General features: G+C 49.8%; 7 protein-coding genes across 7 annotated transcripts; 6 read left to right on the forward strand and 1 right to left on the reverse strand.

Moving 5' to 3' along the window:
• Nucleotides 1-2,761: 2,761 nt before the first annotated feature.
• Nucleotides 2,762-4,298, forward strand: ENH_00001350 (hypothetical protein, conserved; the record flags this gene model as incomplete). The annotated part of the gene is made up of 3 exons (XM_013583924.1): nucleotides 2,762-2,835; nucleotides 3,517-3,707; nucleotides 3,889-4,298. The coding sequence occupies 3 exons, from the start codon at nucleotides 2,762-2,764 to the stop codon at nucleotides 4,296-4,298; spliced, it is 675 nt and encodes a 224-aa protein (XP_013439378.1).
• A 1,087-nt stretch (nucleotides 4,299-5,385) lies between these two features.
• Nucleotides 5,386-7,194, reverse strand: ENH_00001360 (hypothetical protein, conserved; the record flags this gene model as incomplete). The annotated part of the gene is made up of 1 exon (XM_013583925.1): nucleotides 5,386-7,194. The coding sequence occupies one exon, from the start codon at nucleotides 7,192-7,194 to the stop codon at nucleotides 5,386-5,388; it is 1,809 nt and encodes a 602-aa protein (XP_013439379.1).
• Nucleotides 7,195-9,091: 1,897 nt separating this feature from the next.
• On the forward strand, nucleotides 9,092-9,773 carry ENH_00001370 (hypothetical protein, conserved; the record flags this gene model as incomplete). The annotated part of the gene is made up of 3 exons (XM_013583926.1): nucleotides 9,092-9,218; nucleotides 9,399-9,461; nucleotides 9,700-9,773. 3 exons carry the CDS (start codon nucleotides 9,092-9,094, stop codon nucleotides 9,771-9,773), a joined length of 264 nt encoding a protein of 87 aa, XP_013439380.1.
• A 2,737-nt stretch (nucleotides 9,774-12,510) lies between these two features.
• ENH_00001380 (hypothetical protein, conserved) lies at nucleotides 12,511-14,568 on the forward strand (the record flags this gene model as incomplete). The annotated part of the gene is made up of 1 exon (XM_013583927.1): nucleotides 12,511-14,568. One exon carries the CDS (start codon nucleotides 12,511-12,513, stop codon nucleotides 14,566-14,568), a length of 2,058 nt encoding a protein of 685 aa, XP_013439381.1.
• A 291-nt stretch (nucleotides 14,569-14,859) lies between these two features.
• ENH_00001390 (hypothetical protein) lies at nucleotides 14,860-15,563 on the forward strand (the record flags this gene model as incomplete). The annotated part of the gene is made up of 2 exons (XM_013583928.1): nucleotides 14,860-15,025; nucleotides 15,256-15,563. The coding sequence occupies 2 exons, from the start codon at nucleotides 14,860-14,862 to the stop codon at nucleotides 15,561-15,563; spliced, it is 474 nt and encodes a 157-aa protein (XP_013439382.1).
• An 869-nt stretch (nucleotides 15,564-16,432) lies between these two features.
• ENH_00001400 (hypothetical protein, conserved) lies at nucleotides 16,433-16,744 on the forward strand (the record flags this gene model as incomplete). The annotated part of the gene is made up of 1 exon (XM_013583929.1): nucleotides 16,433-16,744. One exon carries the CDS (start codon nucleotides 16,433-16,435, stop codon nucleotides 16,742-16,744), a length of 312 nt encoding a protein of 103 aa, XP_013439383.1.
• Nucleotides 16,745-17,218: 474 nt separating this feature from the next.
• On the forward strand, nucleotides 17,219-22,504 carry ENH_00001410 (hypothetical protein, conserved; the record flags this gene model as incomplete). Its single annotated transcript, XM_013583930.1, has 8 exons — nucleotides 17,219-17,282; nucleotides 17,836-17,932; nucleotides 18,526-18,639; nucleotides 18,916-19,280; nucleotides 20,066-20,459; nucleotides 20,671-21,049; nucleotides 21,413-21,674; nucleotides 22,008-22,504. 8 exons carry the CDS (start codon nucleotides 17,219-17,221, stop codon nucleotides 22,502-22,504), a joined length of 2,172 nt encoding a protein of 723 aa, XP_013439384.1.
• Nucleotides 22,505-22,899: the final 395 nt, after the last annotated feature.

Here is a 22,899-nt window from a genome sequence, read left to right on the forward strand (position 1 = left end):
GCAAACAACCATTGTGTCAGCTTGCCTGACTCATTCTTAAACTGCGCAACTTCAACTGTTGACTTTCTTGAGGTGCCGTGGCACTGTCGCTAAGTGAAGATACATTTTTTTCTACGCTTAAGCACCCATATATACAAAAATGCTCGTATATAGCTATCATTATGCAAATTATGTATTACGAATGGGTGTACGCATTTTCATAACATCGCCATGCGTAGGTAGCCCGTTGGCTAGCAACTCACCTCAGTCATTCCAGCCTGAGCCGCTATAACACATAAATCATCTGTTAAGAGCTCCAATTTTTCGCTGCGACAGCGTCATTCCGAGGCCTCGCAGCACACAGAATGCTTCGCGCAAGGCGACTTCCTACTTCATTTCCAAAATGCACCGCACGGCAAGTCGTCCGTTGTGGCTCTTCATTGTACACGTGCAAGACCATGCTACAGCTGGAATGTCGTTGTAACTGTGGATATTAGGTTTGGACGGACTTACACCTAGGCAGGAAAACAACATAGAGATACAGTAGAGAAGTGTCTCCCGTGTCTCCATGTATGGTCGGCGTAATATCGATGCGCGCACCGTTTTTTATTTATCTGTGCATAGCAAGCCATCAAGCACAGAAGAAGTTGCAGGCTGTCCAGTTAGGCCGACTTCCTATTTCTTCCTGCGGAGATAGCTTTTAAGCAGTTGCAGATCTACAGCTAAATGCGTGTTCAAATGCGTTCATGTAAGAAACAATCGTCCGCTTAGCTTTGGCTGTAGGTCAGACACAAAAAGTGTGGGTAAACGCCAACAAATGTTGTATCTCTTTTTAGCTAGACCTAGTGCAGCTGTATAGCTAATGCATCGGCAGATGAAAAGGAATACAATTGCCTGTTCACTAATGTTCACCTTGTGGTACTATATTTAGAATAAAGTGTATTGTCCTTTCAAAATTGCGCTAGATATGCTCCATTTCGTAAATAAACAATGCAGGCGTGTACTGCTGTGGCTGCATGCTCAGCCTGAGCAAGCTGTCTTGGGTTGGTCCACTACGCCGGCGCTCAGTTAACCTTCCCATTTATACGGGAGCTTCTGTTCGATGGACTTCACGCCTGTATGATTTCTACCATGTGTTACAGGACACGGGGAAGCCACTGCACCAGATTTCGGCTACAGCTGGGTCACCGCGTCGCCCACCACCCCAGTACTTTTCAGGAATAACCCATGTTTTGTCTTGCCGCTTGACACTCGTGTTATCTTAAAACTCTGCCCACCAAATGTTTTTCAATATAATTCTCAAAGAATAGGTCCAGGAGTGCGGAGCTAGCATGCTTCACAGATCTGCCGTAGTCCCCTGTGGGCGGGGACGCACGACGACCGTCCTGTTGCTGGCGTTCGCTACCATTTCCCTTTACTTTTTAGTGAGCGGCTTCTTGCAAGTACTATGGGTTACATATTTCAGTGGGGGGTCTACTGCACGTGAGGGCTTATGAAGGGTGCTCTTGTCTAGATGTTTCTCCAACATACTGCACACACAGCCGCAGGCGCCGATGAACATTCCGAAATTATCGAGGTCTCAACCGTACATAAACCTTACGTGCTGTAAATGAGACACATAGCTTTGGGCGTAATGGGAGAAGGCACTTGATTGTGGCCCAGCATCACTCCATGCATCGCCATCCATCATGCACACACCGACACCGACGACAGCACGGCATCAACTTTGCCAATCGTAGCCTACTTTTGGAAACCACTTTATTCGAGTAGCAAGTTTGTATGTAAGAAGGTTATTTGTACACGCACTTCAGTTGCATTGTTGCATTGCTCACACCAATGCTTACTTATTTTTCGTCTGCTGACCCTGTCATCACCAGTTTCACTTTTCTCCATCCAATCGTCATTTGCCGCACAATTCACATTGTCACAAGTCAATAGTTTACTTTCTCCTGCAAGCTGTGCCTCAGCGGGCCATTTTGCCACGCACGGAATGATAAAATTCCACCTTCTGAAGGGGCGCTGCAGACGTTATTCGTACAGTCTTTCAGTGCATTTGAAAACCTTAATTGTCGTTTGCAACTTACTCTTATCTTCCGCTTCAAGCAGCGCGCGAACACGCTGGCTTTCTAGAAGCAATGTGGGAAGCGCCGGAGCTCCCCACATTCCGTAATTCAACATATCATTTGCAGCTCCGAAAGCATTGCCAGCACTCACTAGTTTAGCCTTTACCGCAGCTTTTGCTTCTATGGGCTATCTTGCCCTTTGAAAGAAACAAAAGTAGGCTGCAGCGAAGGGAAGTTCCACAATTGTTTGCCGCATCTACACAGTTACGAGGCCTCAGCTACTGGCTGCAACGCTGTCGCTCCTCGATTCAGGCATATTCGAAGGAGATAAACCTGAAGGTTCGAGAAAACGGTCCCGTTTCTCTAAAGGTGCCACGAACAGACAGAGAGACTGTCAGCAATCGAAGAGAATCAGCCGTCAGAGCTTCTGCAGGAGGTAGGTTCCCAAACGTAGAAAATTATGCAACAGCAGACTGGCCTGTGGTATTCCTAGCTACTGCTATGATTCCAGATAAAAATCTTAGTATATACGAAGACTCAGATCTATGTCTGTAGGCAGAATACCTGCTATAGACGCCTTTTCATGAAAACAAGAACCGTACTACATGCTACAGAACCGAGTACAAATCTATGAACAGGATCGGACACAAGCTCATCTTCAAGCAGCACAACCACTACTACAACGAGCCCTGCGTCTCCCTCGGGACCAACCGACGGGGATGACGGATCTCCAGATGGTTCAGGGGGCTCCAACCCTGGCTCCGACGGCACAACTACTCCGAAGACTCCTCCAGTGGCAAAAATCCAAGTACTTACGACAAAATTCTAATTGATCAGTCTATTGCCCATGCCAGAAGAACAAAACCCTCCTTAGTATACCTCTCAAAGTAATTTGGTTTCTCTTCAAGAACTTAGGGTTTCAGGGCTACGTGTTTAGGATCTACGGATTAGAGGCTTCGGCTGTAATGACGCATTATAAACGCTCTTAACCCCACGGCTCGCAGTAATCGTGTAACTCTCAAACTTGGATGAACCCTATTCTTTATCTCCTTAACTGTGCATTCAGGTCCCTGTAGCGTCGGGCATGTGCAGTGCCATTGTGCTTTCGGCAAAAGGATCCATCTGTATGTGGTCCCCGTTTTCTTGCTGTTGGATCCCGTTCAAGCAGATCCGTGCTTGACATCGTTATCCAGCTAACTCGCCTACACATGGAGTTGAAACTTCCAAACCTTTCTGTTTGAATTTTTGCTATTGGCAGCCTTTACGTTATACGGCGTGTAAGGCATGCGATGCGTTTGTGTATGCAGCTAATGCCTCAGGCGACACAACTCTTACTTATTCGTGGTAAGCGTTTACTTTTCAAACGTCCCGCAAGCCCACAATTTGTCAAATGGTTTGTGCCAGCTAAGTCACAACACCTATGGAGAATGCAGGGAGCACTCTGCGATTCTTCATCCGCTGCTCATTTCTGCAGGAAGAACACAGGTCATGCCTCTTTGAACCTCCAGAACTTTTTACTGACGGCGAACGCGGAGGAGATCACCATACCTAGGGACGTTGTGTACGCAGCGGCCAACGAATATATTTCGCGAAATCTTGGAATCAGCAGCATCGATCTCGAGTTTTCTGTAACTGTAACAGATGTAAATGGCGAGACTGCAACCGGTAACACGGCGCTGTTGCTTACTTTAATATAAGTAACTGCACTTGCGCATATTCCCCCCAAAGAGGCACCTGCAGGGGCATGGACAACAGCAGGATAATGCTACGCAGCGAGATGCATACGCCGTCACCAGCGTCTGCTCACAAACTGCTTGTGCTTGTATGCGAGAAATGTGCTGTGCAGCTTCCGGCACACTCAAGCTATCCCTGACGCTGGAGCCCCCCATCCTGACTCTAAAGTCGAAGGACAACTTTTCGATTCATAAGGGGCAAAGCATTGATCTATCGGTGACAGCTGACTACTGTCCTTTAGTTGCTACAGCGTTCGACTCTGGTGTACTCATACAGTGGGCTGCCAGCTGTGCTGAAGATTCTCGCACAGCTGATCAGCTGCTAAACCTGAGCTCTGACCAGACTACAGCCTCAGTGCGGCCATATACGCTGACGCCGGGATACAAGTACATTGTCAGCGTCACTTTCCGCTATAGCGCAAATGCCAGTCTGAGCGACACAAAAAGCTTTACAATCAATGTGGCGACAGACCAGGTCAAGATACGTTTCCAGTTTGCGCCCTACCCTGAGCCCACATCTTAGGCCAAAAACGACGGCCTCAAAGACTAAACCAAACGGGACCGTTTCGGTCTAGTGCATGCAAAAGATTGGGTTTTCTGACGCTTGGTGGGCTGCTGAGCCCCGTCTCCGAAGTAGCTTTCATAAAACTTATTAAGCATATCCAACTTAAAATACTTAGGCCGTGCATCTACTACGATACATACGAAACCCTCCATATGGTTGAACTGCTGAATATCCGGCGTAAGCGCAAGTCTAAAAGCATATACTTATCATTTCGTACTTTTGTACCGAAAAGTCAGGAGTAGTGATATCGGGTACAAACTACTGCACAGTGTGCTGCTAAACAAGCCGCTCTCACCGACGTGATAAGTGCTACTCCTTATAATAAATAGTATTTTCGATCCAATGAGTTTAGACGAGTCAGGAATGCTGCGGTAAAGCCGCCGCGCAGGCCGTTAAGAATACAGGTTGGTGGCTGTTTCGCAAGTGGCGGCGACAGGCAAGCTCTGTTTTGCCTCAACAAATGAAGGGCTCTTCTCTAGGCTCCTCTGCAAGGCATGACTTGAATGGAGGCAACATACAAATGGGCTTCATACGAAGCCGTCAGCACAAATTTTACATTAACACAAACAGTGTTGCAGATGAAGGCAGCGCGTCGTAGCTGCTGCTACATCACCTACAGCAACAAAGGGGACTGCTGCTACAGTACATGTGCGCAGCATCAGCAACTACTACTTCTGACCCCGCCAGCAAAACTTGCACGGCTTGCGCATGCTCGCAGATTAGTGGCGCCCCCGTACTAGCAAGCGCCGTGTTATCCATTGAACCAAACGAACATTTAGCTCAGCACGTCGCAACTGATTCGCTACTAAAAAGGGTACAACGGAAACAAAATGACTGCGAGAGGGTCGAGATACAAAAGAATACAAAATATGTTCTTAGTGGCACTACACATTGATTAACTAGGGTAGTTCCGCTAACGTTATGACTACACCTGTCTACCGTCCATTTCGGCCGCTGTCTCTGCTAGAGGTATCGTAGCGGAACGATTCACTGCGTTCCGGTACAGCTCGTCCTGGCACTGCTGAAGATGCAGTTGCTGTTGCTGCTAAGGCCGCAGAGCCAGCGGCTGCTGCTCCGAAAATGGCTTTTCTGGCGTTCCTTCGGTCGTCGCAGGCGGAGACACCAACTCCGTGGGGTAGTTCGTCGCTGGGTCTCCTTTGTTCGCATCGGTTCCAGCCTGCTGCGGCTGCTGTGAAAGGAGATTGTCATGCTGCTGCTCGTTAGATCCACCCACGTGATCAGTCTGCATGACACTGCACCACAACTTCTGCTGCTGCTGCCTCTGCGCCAGCAGGAGCTGCTGCTGCTGTTGCTGTATTTGATAGTGCCTCTCCACAGCAAGTTCCTGCTGCTCCTGTTGTTCTCTTGAGCGCAACACAAACGCCTTTAACCGGCGTAAGTTGTCGCCTGTAGGAAAGTCGCTACACGTACATTCAAGGTCACCAGTCTCTGCTGCTGTTGCTGCTGCCGCTGCTCGCTGTCTCAGCAACAACTGTGGCGTCTTCCCACAGGGTGCCTCCTGCTGCTGCTGCTTGGAGCCCTCCAGGACCAGCAATTCGTCTAGATGTAGCTGTAGCAGCTGCATGTACACATCGTGGGTTTCGCTGCGACGGCGGAGGCACGCCGGAACCAAACGGCGGATTCTTCTCACCTCCCCTCCCTCCTTCCCTTTAACCCGCGAAAGAGGCAGTCCTGTAGCAGTACTTGCAGTACCTGCAGCTGCCGCCGCAGGCGCCACAAACACCAGCCCCCCCAGCTGCAAACCCTCAGCGGCAAGCTCAGACCTGAGCTGTAAGGCAGGCAGAAGGCCCCTTCCTTCACTGTACAGAATAATGCTCTGGGGGGTTTGCTGCTGCTGCTGTTGTAGCCAAAGGAAAGCTGCGCGAATATCTGTGTTCACCCCAGTTGTAGATGGCCGGCACAGCCTTCGCTGCTGCTGCTGTTCCTGCTGTTCGGAATGGTTCCTGCGAATGGTGCAGCAGCAGAATCCATAACCGGTGTACTCGTAGCCCAAGACATTTACGCAAAGAGAGCGGCACAAGAACAAAAGCAAGGGGTACATACGCCCCAAGTCGCTGTTGCTTCGGTGAGACACCAGAAGAGTTTGCCTGGCGGACGGATGGCGAAGGAACAGGGCAGGAATGATGCTGCCACTGGCTGTTTGGAGCTGCAGCACCTTGAGGCTGATAGTGCAACTGTTGCTGCACCTCCAGCAGTCTACGCAGGGAAATCGGCTCTTGAAGCTGCTGCTGCGGCTCATATGGAGTCGCAAGTTTCTGCTGTTGCTTTGCTGCAGCTGTCGTGGATCTGCTGTGTCGGCATCCAACGTAGCTGCAGGGGCTACTGCTGGTTTCGAGGCATTAAATGAAGCAATTTCGCTGTCACTGTCGTGAAAACTATTGCTGCCCTGAGACGAGCAAGAGGGCACGTGGAGCAAATTGCTTGACGAAGGCATCGAAGCTGGGGATCGGGGGGCCTCTTTCGTGCAGCAGAAGAAGCAGCTGCTCCAAGAACCTGCAGCAGCAGCACAGCCAGGGCACAACACCGCTGGCTGCTGCTGCGGCAGTTCCTGCTGCTGCTGAAGCATGTAGCAGCTCAGCTGAGGTTCTGTACTGCCGAGCTTGGGGGGCCTTGGAGTGCCAGCGCCAGCGCTGCGAGAGTTGCTCCTGCTGAAGCCCCTGCCGCTGCTGCCGCTACGCTGGCTTAGAAATCTGCGGCTGTGGCTGCAGCGTATTTCGTAGCTTGTAGCAGCGCAGTCTGGGGGCGTCCACGCTTGCCGCGCGCGCTTGTTGCAGGGCACACACAGGCAGAACCCTACTGGTGCAGGGGCTTTGGTCGTCTCATCCCCTCCCATCGTCTTCCGTGGACGCTACCACCTCTGTTGCTTCGGGAGTCAGCCTCGTGATATTGCTGTCCTTGTGAAGCTTGCCCTCCCGGTACTGCTCGGACAGCCGACACTGTCGCTGCTGGCGGAGGTGTTCGTTGCTGACTGGGTTGCCCAACTTGTCCTCACCGCTCTCACTAAAGAGTAAATTGTATTTGAGTGTTCATTTGCTTGGCAAATAGGCGGTGTACATCGGAATTCCGTAGTGGCGGGCGCGGCTGGTGCAGCTGATGCAGCTGCTGGCGCCCGTATGTCCAACTCTCCAAGTGTGCCGCCTGGTTAGCTCAGACTCGCACTTAATGATTCATGCTAATCCACAAGAAAAGCTACAGTGGTGATTATAGTTAGTCACTGCAGCCGCTGGTGCTGTTGCCGCCGTTGCCGAGCTGTGACTGCTCAGCAATCGGTGGAATGCACTCAGCACTGCAGCTGCAGCTGCCGTCGCTGTTATTATTGCTGTCTCTGCTGTAAATCGTCCTACAAGGTATAAAAAGCCTGAAGAGCCACAAGAGATTTGATGCAACACCAGGTAACAACAGGTCTTGCTTCTCCTGCTGCTGCGGTTGTTGTACCGTCGGCGCCCGGCGCCGCCGACTACTGCGCCATCCAGCCCGCACTGCCCTGCATGCAGCAGGAAAAACGACAGCAAGAACAGCTACAGTTGCTCTTCGCTGCTGCAGCCTTCCCAAACTTCAGAAGCCATCGTATTTGCTCTTCACCTTCATATTTACCAGTAGTAAGAGACCCCATGGATTTCTATATATGCCTCACACTTTTCGCGCCGGGTATTCATCGAGACCACCAGCTCCACCTGCCGAAGCAACAACGCCTGCTGAAGTAGCAGCCAGCATATCAGCTCCAAATTCAGTCTCAGCAGAACAGAGCCACATGCATTCCAGCAGCATTATCCGCCGCTGCATGGATATCTGTGGTTAACAGGGACGGCGGCGCGCCACTCAGCACAGGGAGGGAGGAATTTCAGCGTTCTAAAAATGTACGCATCGGCCTGTGCAACCCCAGCAAGGCTGTATTCGCCGCAAGCATTTTTACTGTGCATCGTTATCTCCTCCTCCTGAAAGGACGCCCTTGACGGCAGAACATCGCCGCTCCTTTATCCTCTTCTCCAGAACGGTCTCTGCCTTCACACAACTCTGCTGCAGTCGCAGAAGCAAGAACAGAAATAGTCAAGGCTCTCAGCGCAAGGCTACTCCAGGCTTTACAATTGGCCCAGAGACACTGCGACTGCTACGACTGCAGCATCGAAAGCAGCTGCAGCAGAAGCAGCTGCGGTAGCTGCAGCTACTATTCTATTCGCAATGCACAACACGGAAACACCAGGTATAGTGGCAACGTACCGACATACACAGCAGCTGGCCCGCATACGATGATCAATCGTACCGAAAGTCTCAGCTGCTGAAATTCCTCTGCGGCTTTTAGTGCGCCACTGAAAGCGTACCAAAACTCAAAGCAGTTGGACCAAACATGTTGTCTTTGGTGCTGCTGATCATGAGAAAGTGCATGAGCCAGTAATGCTGCGCATGTGGCTACGGGGCGTGTATCGCTACGGGGCGTGTATCGCACGCTCGGTATTCACGAAGTTTGTTTCTTATGTTTCTTAATCTGTGTACTTCGCATTTTGTGTTGATCTGAATCTGCACAGATGGAAAGACGCCACTGAGCGGCAAACGGGTGCGTCAGCTTGGGGGCAGTGTGAGTGTGGCTGACATTTCAGTTTGAGAGAATTAACTGATAGGGAAGCCGCTGCATACTCAGTGTGTGAGACACGTGGAATCTATGTACTACCCCAAATATTCCAAATACCGATATCCTTGTTAGTTTTAGGTGGATTCATCATGCGCGGTTGTTGATGCAACAGCATTGCAACTCCTCACATTCTGCACCTCAAAGCCCTGGTGCTCTACAGCAACAGGAGGTGGAGGAGCAACGGAAGCAGCATCAGCGAGATCATCAGCAACAAGAGGCTGTTGACCTGGGTAAGAACAAGGCTACGCTACTGCGTGTAACGGCGCCACCATGTCATCACTTTTGTGGTCTTCACGGAGTCGGTTCTTGGGGAGTGTCTTGTTCATGTTCTATCCTGTACACTTTGCATGCACTTTTTGTTTACAACACTTAGTTGTGTTTCATCATTGAATGTGCGTTTTTTACTCCAGGTCACCGTTTGTGGGAGGGGAACAAACGAAAGGCCGGCAGCGAAAATGACGTGCCCAGGGACAGTAAGCACCAGGCCTTTGCGTTTAGGGTTTCTGACATATATTCTTGTTTAGTACTGTGCGGAGTAGAGGTTTATGCAGCTGCTCAACTCAGTCTTTGCCTCATGCCTTACCGACGGCGCTAGTAATATTCAACTAGGCCAATTGGTTGGCATAAGGAAAGGCTAATCCTCCATGATTTTGTGTTATTTCGCCGCAGTTCAATCACTGGGCATAGGTCTTTTGGCCTTTTTGTATGCAGCGGCTGACTGGGATTTGCTAAGAAGTTGGCTGCCGCCGCAGCTGCGAAAATCGCAGCAGAAAAAGCTGCCATAAAATTTCTCCTTCGGAATATGTTACCACGTCATGGCGCCTTACGTGCTCACACTTTTTCAAAAGTTTCGTTCTATTTCTTGTACAAACCACGTTTATTTTTCGCTGTCAAAAATACCGAAGCCCAGCACAGCCGACTCTCCAATGCTACATTAGCTCGTCGGTTTTACCAGGATCTCTAAAGTCCTCTGGGGAGTAAGATTGTGGATTTAGTTCTTAGGGTCTGTGGCATTCAGTAGCGGCCCCTGGTACGGCGCAGGGGGAGACATAAGAAGGCAAGCTGTACCGCTGGCTGCAAACTATTATACTGACGCAGCGATATGCTCACGTATTTTGTTCATATGCAACTATCACTGGCCACTGAATAGGGTCTAGTCGTATTTTTCAGAAAGCTTCACGAATTTAAGATATAATTGCAAAGCATCGAACCTGGTGTGTAAATACTGTATTCGGGAGGATAATGTGTAAAATTTACGATCTACATTTTAATTCATAGGAGGCTACTGGAGGGCCCACAAAGGTCAGTCGTGTGTGTGTGCCGGATTTTCTTACTTACCTCTTTGTCCCGAAAAGCGCCATATCTGGGCATTTAGAGGACTTTACTTGGCATCGCTCGCGACACGAAAGCAAATTGACACTGGCCACCCACCGCTACTTCAATTTTCTAAGTTCATTTTTTAACAGCCCCGAGTGCCACGTATGAGTCGTCCAGCGAATGCTGCTGAGTCACTGCACTGGGCTTTGTCAAGAAATGCTACGGGCCTTCAGGTTTCAGGGGAACCTAGATGCTGTTTAGCTCGTTTTTATTGAGAAGCTCAAGTTGCTGCAGGTGTTACCGGAATCGAGAACTATGGCTTCTCGTGCATTTCCGTCCCTGACATTAAACGGCAGCTGCAGCTTTGGTGATAAGGTTTCGTTGTATAGATTTTGGCAGGAAAAACGCCGGTGCTGCAGAGATATTGCCTTGCCCACCAGAAGACTGATTAGTAGTCACGAATCCTGTACCTTACAGCCCCTGAAAGTCGATACGTTACACAATGCTGTCACTTGCAATTCGACGAATTCCGAAGGGGTAAAAGCGATGGAGTGCTTTGCACGTTGTCACAATCCGACAAGCCGCAGTTTCCGAGGAGAGTAGGAATCAGTCTAGCCTACACATGTATGGTTTTATGAGGTGCTGGTGGCATCTTTGAACACACATGCAGTGTTGGAGTTTCTACGACGGAAGATTGCAAGTCAAAAATGTCCGGTGCATGGGAATATCAAAGCATCGTTTTCAGGAGGATGGCACCACAGGGCTCAAAGTTTATAACTGCAATTGTATTTATATTATATGTTTGTATGTATATTGTCAATGGCCTTTCTTGTATTGGAATCGATTGCACATACAAATGAGACGACCATGGGACGCTGCACGTTGTGGGCACAGTCCTGTCGTCAAGATCCTGCGCACATCCGTATTACCAAATCTATTTCATCTCCATCACAACTGCTTCATCTCCAGTGATTTCTCGCCTGGATAATGAAGCTTCAAGATGTGTATTTTATTGACTTCCGCGGCAGGCAATGCTTCGGAGCAAGAAAAAATGCGCTATATAGTTCATTCACTGTTCCTGAGGGCTGCTAGTCCCAATTTCGTCTTCGTTTCTTGGGTTTCTCCCTAAATTTAGAAAGTTTTAACTTCTTTCACGGATCACAGCTCTGAGTTTCTCATGAGAACCGAGTCGTCTCCAGTGGGCATTGTTTTCTATAGGCAGATAGGCTCATTACAACCAGAAAAATGATTGGCCCCATACTAACAAAGGTGGTGGGTGAAGTATAGCAAGGCGGACGAAACTCCAGTGCGTCGCAGCAGGACTGCTGGTAGTGTGCTTCACCAACCCCCCGATAGAGTAGTTGCAAAGAAGGCCACGTGGAAGCATCGAAGAATGCCAAGAAGGTAATCTTCCCGGTGCAACAGAGGCATTAAGAAGGGGAACAGAGAATCAGAAGATAACATTACACTCCGCCCGTCATTCGCCGCCCGGTTGGTGGGAGGATGTGGCTCGGGCTAATCGTGGGGATCTTCGGGGCCTCCTTCGTTGCATGAATTTAGCTACTTGAAAACGCTCGAGAATCTTCGAAGGACTGCAAGGCTTATGAAATCACGTATAGCTGATGCAGTCAAGTCGTCAGTTTTCGTTACAGAAGCAGGCCTGTTTCGGTCTTCCTCCGTAAGTGTGCCGAAACGAGATCATCTTCGATCCCCGACGCACTTAACTTTTAGTTACATTTCAACTTTGCATAGTAATTCCGCCTGAACACCAAGAGGCTTTCCATAAAAGGTGACTGACAAGTAAAGGCGCGATAAAGGGCGTTCTTAAGGTCACCTCAAGGTGTCCTTGGGTGGAGGCGCCGAGCTTCTTCCTGCGCATATTAGGAAACGACATCACCAATTCCAACGTATCATTTTGATTTATCTGATAACGAGAACGCTGGATATCGCTGACGGGATTGTAGAAACCACAACCTCTGTGAAGCACCAGGAAGAGCAGCAGAAAAGGGATTAACCAACCTTCAAGCAGACCACATGTTCACGGAGACGCGATGACCTTTGTTGTTGGTACGGAGACCGACGAGGAGAAGGAAAAGGAAATGCATGCAAGGTCGGTGTAATAACGGTAGGTAAACCTGTAAACAGGGGGTGGCCCGGGGGCCCCCCCTTGACTGTTACCTCATTTTGATGCCTTAGGCAAAGACGATGAGCCGGAGCACCAGAGCAACTCACAGAGGGCCCCCAATAAGAAGTAAAGGGCTCTTCTCTGGAACGCTCGATGGTCACCTCGCTGTACAAACGGCCAGCAGGCAGCCAGATTGGGCAGTGCCACCTGGTGCTCCCCGACGAGGTTCAGGAGTGATTGGCACCAGCAGCAAAGTAACGCAGCCATCAGATAACAGTAGGGCATCCTGCAGCAGCAGCACCAATGGCTGCGCAGATCGCACGGCGCACATCAGCTCGGGAAGCATACTGGGAAACAAGACTTCCCTAGAGAAGAAAACCCCCCGCGCCTCTCAAAGAAGAGAGCCTCAGCTGCATCATTTCACAGGTGTTAATATAATGCAGGCTGTTGAGTGCCTAAAGGAATCCGCCAGTGGCAGCAGCAGCAAGAACTTTCCACATCAACTGCGTTCCAGCCAAATTGAGGACTCTCCGGCTTCACCTGTGAACAAGTTGCAGGATACTCAAGCAACGACACTCTCTGGTATTTCTGATTCAGCATGCCTTCTACAATGCGCAGGCAGCATGTCTGCCCGTCGGCTTCTCGGATGCCGTGGAAAGAAAGAGTTAACGTCGGACTCAACAACAGCGCCGGAGGGCCTGCCGGACAGCTTCTCCCTCGGCGCGATATGCATGGGTACGGCGTTTGCTTCGAACTTGCAGGAAGACTGCACGGTAAGGCATGCTGCCAAAAGTACGCCCAGAAGGAGCGAAAGAGGGGGCCCTGTCAGCGCACGCAAGAGCTACGATTTCGCTGAAACCCAAGAGAAACAATATATGGGCGATGGGGAGTTTGAAGAAAGTGGTCAGACGGTTTTGCCCAAAATGCGTAGAGGCTCCACTTCGCTTATTCGGCCCTTGCCAGCACAAGTTGATCGCTCTGAAGTCCTCAGCGAGGGGCCTATTGAGGATCAAGAAAGCACCCAAGAACTTCCCGCTGCTTCACTTACCAGCAGCAGCAGCCGTCGCAAGATCCGTACTTCTGAGAACGTGGATAAGTATTACGTGGCACTCACAGGCAGAGACAGTACGGACGGAAAAAGTGAAAAAAACAGCATCAACGGCAACAGCAACCAAGACAGCAATAGCTGCAATAGCAGCGATGGCAATAGTGGCAGTTCTTGCACCATCAGTAGCCTTTCCAGAGAGCTTCTGCTCAAGGAATCTTCTGGATTGTCTTTGGAAACTCGTGAACAGCTCGTCACAAGGAGGCAACATGCTACATCGGGTATAACCCCAAGGGCTGAAGGAGGAGAGGTATGTGCGGCAGTGGCAGACAGCTTCAAGGAAGCCCTCTCCATCCCATCTACTACCAAATATCACAACACTTCGCCTACCGCCCCTGGATTTCATAGCTATGGAGCGCACGCTCTGCCGTGGCAGGGAAGCAGTGCCGGCACCATTAGCGGGACCCACAATACCAAAGAACAGAAGCTGCGCAGCCACAGCGAGAGCGGTAGCAGCAGCAGCACTGAAAGCAATGCTCCTGCAGATGAAAATAGAGAACATCCACCGAAGGTGAATGCGCAGTACGTCGATTCCAAGTCCAGCAACTGCAGCGGCTGCAATAACAAGAGCGACACCAGCGGCTGTGGTAAATATCAGACTAACAGTCCCACTGACGCTCTTGCCAGCGCCCGCGAGAGGGACCCTCCTTCAACAGAAACCCTTAGAGGAATTCCGAAGGAATCAGCAACACAAATTCCTAGAAAGCGAGCAGGACGTATGAAAGGCAGCTCTGAACAGAGCTCCTCAGCGTGCTTAGGAGGTTGGAAAGGACACCAGAGTTGTAAAGGTCTAAGGGCTCCCAGAAGGGGAGCTGCATCTGGAGTTGCAGCTGTAAGGATGCTTTCAGCACTGGGTGCTCCCGGCATGATCTTTCGTCCAGACAGAACAGACCAAGATGGCAACGAGTCACCTGTCAGCAGTCAGAGCAACAGTGATACTGACGAGGTACTGAAAAGGGATGGTGCGTCGGTGCCTCAACGAATAGGGGCGTCAAACAGGCCGTCGGTTTCTTTGGGATCTGCTCATGAGTAAGCAAAACCGGATACTTTTCAGTAGCTTGAGAAATTCATTTTTCATGTCTCCTGATGCCCCGCAGAGTGGTGCGGTACCCTTCATTGCTGTTACACACCGTGCAGCTTCAGAGGAACCTCTACACACAGGATGCTGGGCAGATCGACAGCAGGTTTCTACTGCTGCCGTTTTTCTGGTTGTTGCTGTTCGTGTTTACCGTGTAGAGGATCTACTGACCTTTCATGGCTGTACGAAGTCACGGGAATACGGGATGCGTCAGAAGCAAACTTGGTCGATTCGCTCGAATTAATCATGGATAGGCCGCTGAACCAGACGACACTTAACGCCCTCGGTACATTCGGTTGTCTGCGGGAGCTAAGGCTTGTTCAGCAGCACATTCAAACCCTTGAGTTCGTTGGAGTTTGCAAGAGCTTGCAAGTACTTCACCTTCCAGAGAATCAAATTGAGAGACTTGAAGGTACTTCAGCTCTAATACACGCAGCTTCTGCAAGATGTATGGGACACGATGAGCGTACGACAAGTTCCTGCGGCTCAAGCTCTCCGTTTTACGCCTGTCTCTCCTTCGTCATAGAGTCTTCCGCTCTGCTTAGCTGCGCCAGGCTTCTCCGTAGTACAACCAGCTGAGTTCCATTTGTGTAGAGGGAGCTAGGCGTATACGTGCGTTCCTGTGTTTTGCATTGCTTTAAGGAGTTCAGTCGTGTAAGTTTCTGGAGGAGCTAGACCTAAGTGGCAACCTTATATCGGACTTAGGCTCCCCGGAAGAGCCCCTGCATATATCTGCTTCTTCTCCTGGGACACAGAAGAGCCCCTTGGAAGGGCTTAACCGCCTGCACACGCTGCGGCTTAACAGCAACAAACTCCGAACCCTGCGAGGCATCGAGTACCTCGTGAATCTGAAGGACTTGCAGGTGGCAGATAACGAGTTGACGCATGTGGGTGCAGCCCTCAGCAATAACAAGAACCTAGAAAAGTTAAACATTGCGGCAAACTTGTAAGATGCGACACGATGATGCACCCTGCAATTCCAGTGCTAGACTTCAGCGAAATTGGCACAACAATTCACAAAATGAAAGCCCTACAGTGTTACTTCTGTAAAACTTCTTGTGGCTTAAGGCAGTCAATATAAAATGCTCATCTCTGTCCCAAAATTGCCAAGCTTTCCTTCTGTTAGTGGTCGTATGGCCATTTCCCTCGCAGTACATAAATTGTTCCCCTCTGTTAGGAGTCATAGGAGCGTCTCTTCCTCTCCATCGCATAAAGCTTTCGTATGGTTTGGTTTGTCCTTCAGCATTTGGTCTTTGCATGAAGTGACCCTTCTCTCTCAACTACCTCGTCTCCAGTCTCTCCTATTTTCGGACGTTCACTTTCTTGCAAGACAAAACCCTATATGCAGACTAAAAAATCACGAAATGTTTGCTCTCTACCACATACCGAACTTGAAGGTGAGCGGCAGGACTCTCCACAAACGCAGTAGTTTGGCTTTCGAGTAGCAAAGCATGAGGTTATATGGGGAGATAGCCTCTCAATCGGGCTTATTTCGCCTTCTCCACGTAGCATTCAGCTGTTCTGCTCTAATAGCAGCAGCACATTACTCTAATTATACGCTATGGTGACGCCGAATGCTTCACTCTGTATTGTATTAGAAACATCAGACCCCGTAAGGCTACATCGCCAAAGGCTCATCTAAGAACGTAGCCTTAGGGCTGTACAATTAGGCAAATTTGGGAGTTCTGTGGCTTGTGGAGTGAGTATATTAGTTAGTATTTGTGCAGAGTGATAGACTAGAAGCGAGTACGCTGTGGCAAAATGCACAAAGAAAAGGAGCTGCGAACAAAACAGTTCAGTGCCCGGAGATGCAGATCGCATGAGCAAGGACTGGCATCAGTTAGAGCGCAGCAGCAATACCAACGCCAGAAACAACAAGGCACGTGAAGTGAGGCACTATTTGTGCAACCTGTGGCCTCAGGCTCTAAATCAGACTGTACTTGATGCCGGTGACTCCGCGTTTGTCGCTTCAACCTACCAAAGAAAACGACTTTATTATTTGCTCGAGCAACAAAAGACAAGACGAGAAGCTAGAGATGCGCTGAAGGACCTAGAAAGGCTTCACGGGAAATTCAGAGTCGCCATTAAACAGGGAAGAAGTTTTTCTGTAAGCGAAAAACTGAGGCCTTGAGGATCCGTGGAGCATGTATTCCCTAAAACTCTTCATCTACCGTAGCTGCATGCAGATCTTTTTGTGGCTGTGATTACCAAGTAGCGATACGAAGAATGTTCCCGCAGCACTACCTCAATTTTACGACTATCAGATGGCGTGTGTGGCCATTTTCACGTTTTTTATCTTAGTCAGTGCATTGTCTATACAGTTGGAAAATGGCATCTTCCCAGCGATCCCTCTTACGCCATTTCTACAATGCTTTTTGGTCAATTCTCAGTGTGGGGGGAGATTCACTTTCTGTTCACTAGCGGGACCCAGCATGATATTTGTAGCCACTTTAATGCAGCGTCGCCTTCCCCGCGTCAGTTTCACAACTTGCTGGTGCGCCCTCTGCTTTCCTAGGATCTAGTCGTAGCACGGGGAGGGCTCTGCGGCGGCGCGTCTTTCTTTCGTTGGCTTGCCGCTGAGGTGCGAAGGAGGAAAGAGACGATAATGAGCACGAAAAGAAAAGAACTGGAGCGGTTTGGAAATATACATCTTGAGCTCGGTGATCCTAGTAAGAACTGGTCGGTCGTAAGCGTTTTTCAGGGTCTGTCTGTTCCTTGAAGAAGACGCTTTTAGTTACAAACCATTTTTCCTCCTTGTTCCCGTTTCTCTTAAAGTTCTGAGCTGCACATAGGTTTGCTTTGTGTCATTTTCTACTTTTCTCCCTGCGTGACTGCCTTTCTCCGTCACTTTACTGCGACTTCTCGTCAAATGTTTAACGGTGATGGTTTTAAGTTCATGCGTACAACCACAAGTACTCCTGCACTCTTGCCGGGGGAATATATGTGTTGTGCTTGAGTTCGTGAGTACACAGTTGAGAATGTCGAAATACTTGAAACTCTTGAAAAAATCCTGCGTGCAGCCTCCTAGTGTGTCTTGTGTGCATGAAGAGCATACGTTGCTCTCACAAATATGGGCTGACTCTATGTTCTCTACAGAAAAAGAGCTTCCAACTACGTCATCATCATGGGTCCTACAACTGTTATCTTTCTGTGGGAAATCCCTTTGCGCGTGCGTTATCAGGTACCGCCGCGCTGCCGATTTCCTACTTCATTCTTTTTCAGCAGGTGATTTCTCCCAGTTCGGATTTAAGAGCGTTCGAATCATTAGCGTTCAGCGTGTTGTCAACAGAGAAGCAGAGGCAGCTTTCGAGCTACTCAAGTAAGAACAGCTCATTTTTCGACGCGTCGGTGTGTTGCTTGCTGCCAGATATTGTGTTGCTGGGAAAAGTAGCAAAGTGACGCTGCGAAAAGTGTTTTTGGATGCTGTTACTAATGTTGTTAAGGGCGAAAGCGGTACAGTTGCGAATAAGCTTGACAAGTTATTGCGCGTGCGGCTAAGGCCAATCGATTTCAGAAATAGTGTATTGAAGTAATTTGGAGGATGTTATGCGTTTATCAGTACAGCAAATGTGACTTATCCCGCTTGATTGTGTTGGGTGGAGTAGGTGCACTTGCGGAGTGGATAGCGTAGGGGACTGGGTCCTTTGTGGCGCGGATCCCAAGAACCCGTCGGGGCTACTTGGGTATGTCCAAAGGGACACTGGCTTTTCCTTTTGGCTCCGTCCTCTTTTTACGAACTCAGTGACACGCTGCACACAGTATGCGCAAGTTGGCTTGCTCACTCTTCGGAAACAGATTTGTGCTGTGCAGATAGATAGCAGCAGGCCTACAACTAAAGTGAAGTTGCCTGTATGAGTAGTCACACACATAGACGAGGGTAAAAGCTCAGACTACTTTCTTTTGTCTTCCCAGGCAGTGCACAACGGCTATGTTCGGAAATTTATTTGCCCAGCACGGTGCGCCTTACACTGGCCAGTTTGTAGTCGCGTCCAACGGCCTTGCGGAGGCGGACCTGCCTAGATTACAGTGAGGGCACAGTAAACGCACAACTGTCATTTGCTAATTAGGCGCTTACTCTGTGCTTTGCTCATTTTACGAATTGTTAAAGATCCCTAACTTCCTGCGCATCGGCCTTCAAATTGTAATGGGATATGAAAAAAGGGTCCTCTCCGGGTCTGTTGCCACTGCGCAGAAAGGCGAAGCCACCTAGATTATGTCACTTATGCATAGTGCCTTAGGAGGAAAATGTTAGTTCTGTTTGAAATTTCCTAGGAGCAAAGTTGCCCATGTTCCTGTCTACAGCGCATTGGCGGCAAATGAGACTTTCCAGGCGATTGCTAGGCAAACGCTTGAACTCGGTGAAAAGACTCGAAGCGCCTTAAGCGGCCTTCCACTGAATGAAGCATGTCGTTCTGACTTATCACCTTCCACTGGAGAGTGCAGAGAGTCGAAGGAAAGCACAGAAAAGCCAGTTTCCAGCCGACTGCTGCCGCAAGCAGTAAAGAATGGGCGGATGCTGCTACCTGATGGGGAGGTGCTGCTCTGCCGCCCCCTTTTGCACGAGCCCCTAGCAGATACGCCATTATGGTACAAGCCGGAGGACATGCCAAAGCTTAGAGACCAATGTCCCACGAGAGGAGTTTTCAACGTCGCAAAGGAGCACTACAGTGAGACAAATATTTTAACAGGAAAAACAGCTAGCTGAGCCGACAATTCATGATGACATAATTGCCCGAAAACTTTATACAGTTCCCAAACAAGCACTGTCCTCCTCCTAGCAAGAGGCGCCATGCCGTGTGCTTTATTTGGATATCAACACTACACTTGCATATGCACGTATGAAGCTGCATCCAGAAACGGCGGAGCCTTTGCGACGGCATTCCAAAATATCTAGGCAGTCACTTGTGAGTCGTATTCAGAATCAGGGAGTGAAAGTTCCGCTTCTTCCATTACCTGTGCGCTGGCTCCGCGTGGCCCGACAAGTGTCTACAGGCAGCGATTTTGGAACCCACAGATGAAAACGTGGTACTCTTACTGACGCTCTATATTGCTAACACCTCTTCGTATGCACATTCTTCAAGCCAGCTGCTCCATGCTTTCGGGGCTTGTCCACTGTTTCTTCGTTGCAACCATATCAACTGTACTAGCATTCACAAACGGGTTTTGGTAGACGACTCAGCTAGTGAAAGCAGGTGGCTCCGATGACTTGGTATTACAGCAGGCACTCGGTAAAAATGAGCTCCATTTACAACATTTTAATCCGAATTGTTTCGGCTTCCACGCTAATTTGAATTGCATGGCACAACTATATTCAAGCAAACGCTTCCTGCGTTGAGCTTTCCTGAATCGCCCAGCCATCTCTTTAAAGTTGACTCGGACGCGCTTCGATTTTTTTCTTCCGCATATTTCAGGTGGTTTTCTGAGCCTCGCTGCCTCCTTCCACACTTTCTAGTTCGTTTTTCGTACTCATATGATTTGCCTGATATGGCAACCCTTCCCAATGCTTCTGGGGAGTCCACAGCGCGAGAATCGTCACGAACAGCACCCGCAGCGCCCAAATCGCCACCTCCAGCCGCTGCGTCAACGCCCTCACCAACGCCAGCTGCTCCTCTAGTCGCAACTTTGGGTACTTCGCAGGAAACCGCAGCAGTTGTTGCGCCACTGCAGTGTCAGGAAGAGGCAGGTGACGCGCTCATCTCAAAGACAGCTCCTCAAGGATCTCAAGTAGCTCCAGCAATTTCCTCAGAGTTAAATGAAGGCGGTCAAGGAGCTCATCCAGAAACTCGTCCTCGCAACAGCGCGGTGCGAGAACCAGGAACGGGTTCTCCCTTCGTAGATCTTATAAAGTACGTAACTCACGGATTAACTGCAGCATTTAGAAGGCCTTGACGCATGCGAGGCATTCTAATCTGCGCCCCGTTTTCCCCCTGCATCAGCTATTTGAATAAGAGAGTCTGTTGGAGTACTGAATGCGGTTTATGGATTTTTCAAGGTCTTTCTACGCTGTTGGGCATCTAGAAGTGCTATCATGGTCTGCGAAGTCTATGTTTGCTTCAGTATGGCTAAGCATCTCCTTTCCATTCGAACGAAAGAACTCTTAAAACTAAGGGAACCCCCTTGGCTATGCGAGTCATCTGATCAGGGGAGGGTCGGCGCAGCCAGTCACGAAATCTTAGAAGAAGTTGTTTTTGGGGAGGACCACTTGCAAGAGGTCCTACAAAATAGTTTTACACGGCGGCGAACCAGTGCCGGCGGCCCAGCTATCGAGCCCCAGCAACCGCCCTCAGCCCCGCAAAGCCCTCTTGGAGGACTGAGAGCCGGTGAATGCCAAGCACAGCTTGACCGCAATGGCGAAGTCCTGTCACTGAGCTTGAGCAGCAACGCGCATGTTATTGCCTTAAGCCGAGGAGTTCTCCTGTCGTTCCTCAAGCTTAGGGTGCGTTTTGGACGCGAAAGTAGCTGAGTGGTAGTTAGCAAAACGCCCATGAAAGCAGGTGTAGGGTACCGGCAATCATTCACATTTATTGCTGCAGAAACAGTCTTCACATATCATGTAAAGGAACAAATAGTGGTGCTCGACTGCTACAGCTGAGCTTACGTACACGCAGCAGGCAGCTTAATCTTCATTTCCAGTTAGCATGCTGCAATCTAGTGGCTCTTGTGCTCCGCGGTAGCACATTGGGTTTGGGCCGAAAGGTTAGCAGAGTTCAGCAGCTCGCAACTTGTCCAGGCACAGAAGTAGCAACCAATGCTCCTAACTGGAAACTTTGAAATGCCAGATTCGAACGATGTGTCTCAGGTCCTTTTATTACCCCTTAACGGGATCCGCAGTTTTGAAGCCCCTGACAAGCGTGTCACTGCTTCATACCTCTCCGGCTCTCCTAAGGCCTCTTTTACAGAGTCAAAGGAATGCAGCAAAATAGAAATGCCTCAGCTGAGGGTCCTGGACTTGAGTTTCAATGAACTTTGCACTCTGGACGGTTTCTGGAACACCCCGCGTCTGCAGCAGCTATGCCTTGTTGCCAACCACCTGCTGTTGCTGTCTGATCTTGCACCCGTCGGTCCGATCATCACTGGATCCTAAATGCTTCAGCACTATTCAGATAAATCCAATACAGGGAAAGCGCAAGACGACAGAGAGGAGCTTTCTCGTAGCATCTATTTCCCCACCTCATGACACCGCAGCTAAGCACGTCAAAAATAACGTAGCGGCGACTTCACACACGTGGCATGCCAGACCACACGCTTCAGCCTTTGAGGCTCATGCCCAGAGCAAACCATGTTTTAAGGTGCCTTAGAGTTACGAAAGCATTGCCTTGAGCAGCTGATTGAAGGCCAGGTAGTCTTGGAATTTCACACGGTAGACAGTTCTTCAGATACACCTTTTGTTGCAGGCACCGCTGCTCCTCGGCTGCGACAGCTGTGGCTTGCGGGGAATCCCCTACACCTGGGCGCGCACACTGCGCAACAGCTGCAGCAGCTGCTACCGGCATTGGATCTGCTTGACGGTCGAGCGTTGCAATCCCCTCCAACGTGTCTCGTAAAGTCCCCAGCTTCTCCGCATGAACCCGGCAAAGGAGTTGTTGAGCAGGTCTCCCACTGCGTCACCAGCTCTTCGATGACGCAGATGCAATCGGGTGTTGCCGAGCCTCGCAGCTGGGCAATTGCAGCTGCTGCGCAGATGTCTTCTATGGAGGAGTCGCAAGGCCAGAGATACTGGTGCGCCAAGTGCAGGAGCACTTATGCATTACTATGTGGGGGAGAAGTGAGGTCTTATATACGGTCCACAATCTCCGCTGTGCAGTATGACTCCATGTTCACCATTTTTCAGCAAGACACGCTTGCGGGCTTCATATGGATTCACGAACAGAAAACATGGGAAGGCACCTAAGGGGCGTCTAGCTTTTGCGAAAAGTTTCCTTTTGTCGCTTTTTCAGTACGTGTAAGGCTGAGGACGCGCAGCTTCTTGCATGCTCCTTCGTGGTTCCAAGAGCAGGATCTGCTGAAACACCTGAAACATCGAGACCACTTGAAGATATTGACCCCCTCCCAGTGGCGTCTCTTCTGCCCCCCTGCAGGGGTTCTGGACAGCTGTGCTGCTGCTTCTGCTGCTGCTGCTGCAGCTGCTGCAATTGTGACAAACCTCCTGCGAAAATTGCTGCACTGCCTGTGGCATCGCAAGTATCGGATTCCAGTGTATGTGCGGGGTACTCCAACGGCTGTGGAGGCCTCTGTTCGGTCGCTGCTGCTATCCAATCAGCAGGTGCTACCTTATGGAGGCCCGGC

Source organism: Eimeria necatrix, genomic scaffold (assembly GCF_000499385.1).
Source record: "Eimeria necatrix Houghton genomic scaffold, Enh_scaff103, whole genome shotgun sequence".
NCBI lineage: Eukaryota > Apicomplexa > Conoidasida > Eucoccidiorida > Eimeriidae > Eimeria > Eimeria necatrix.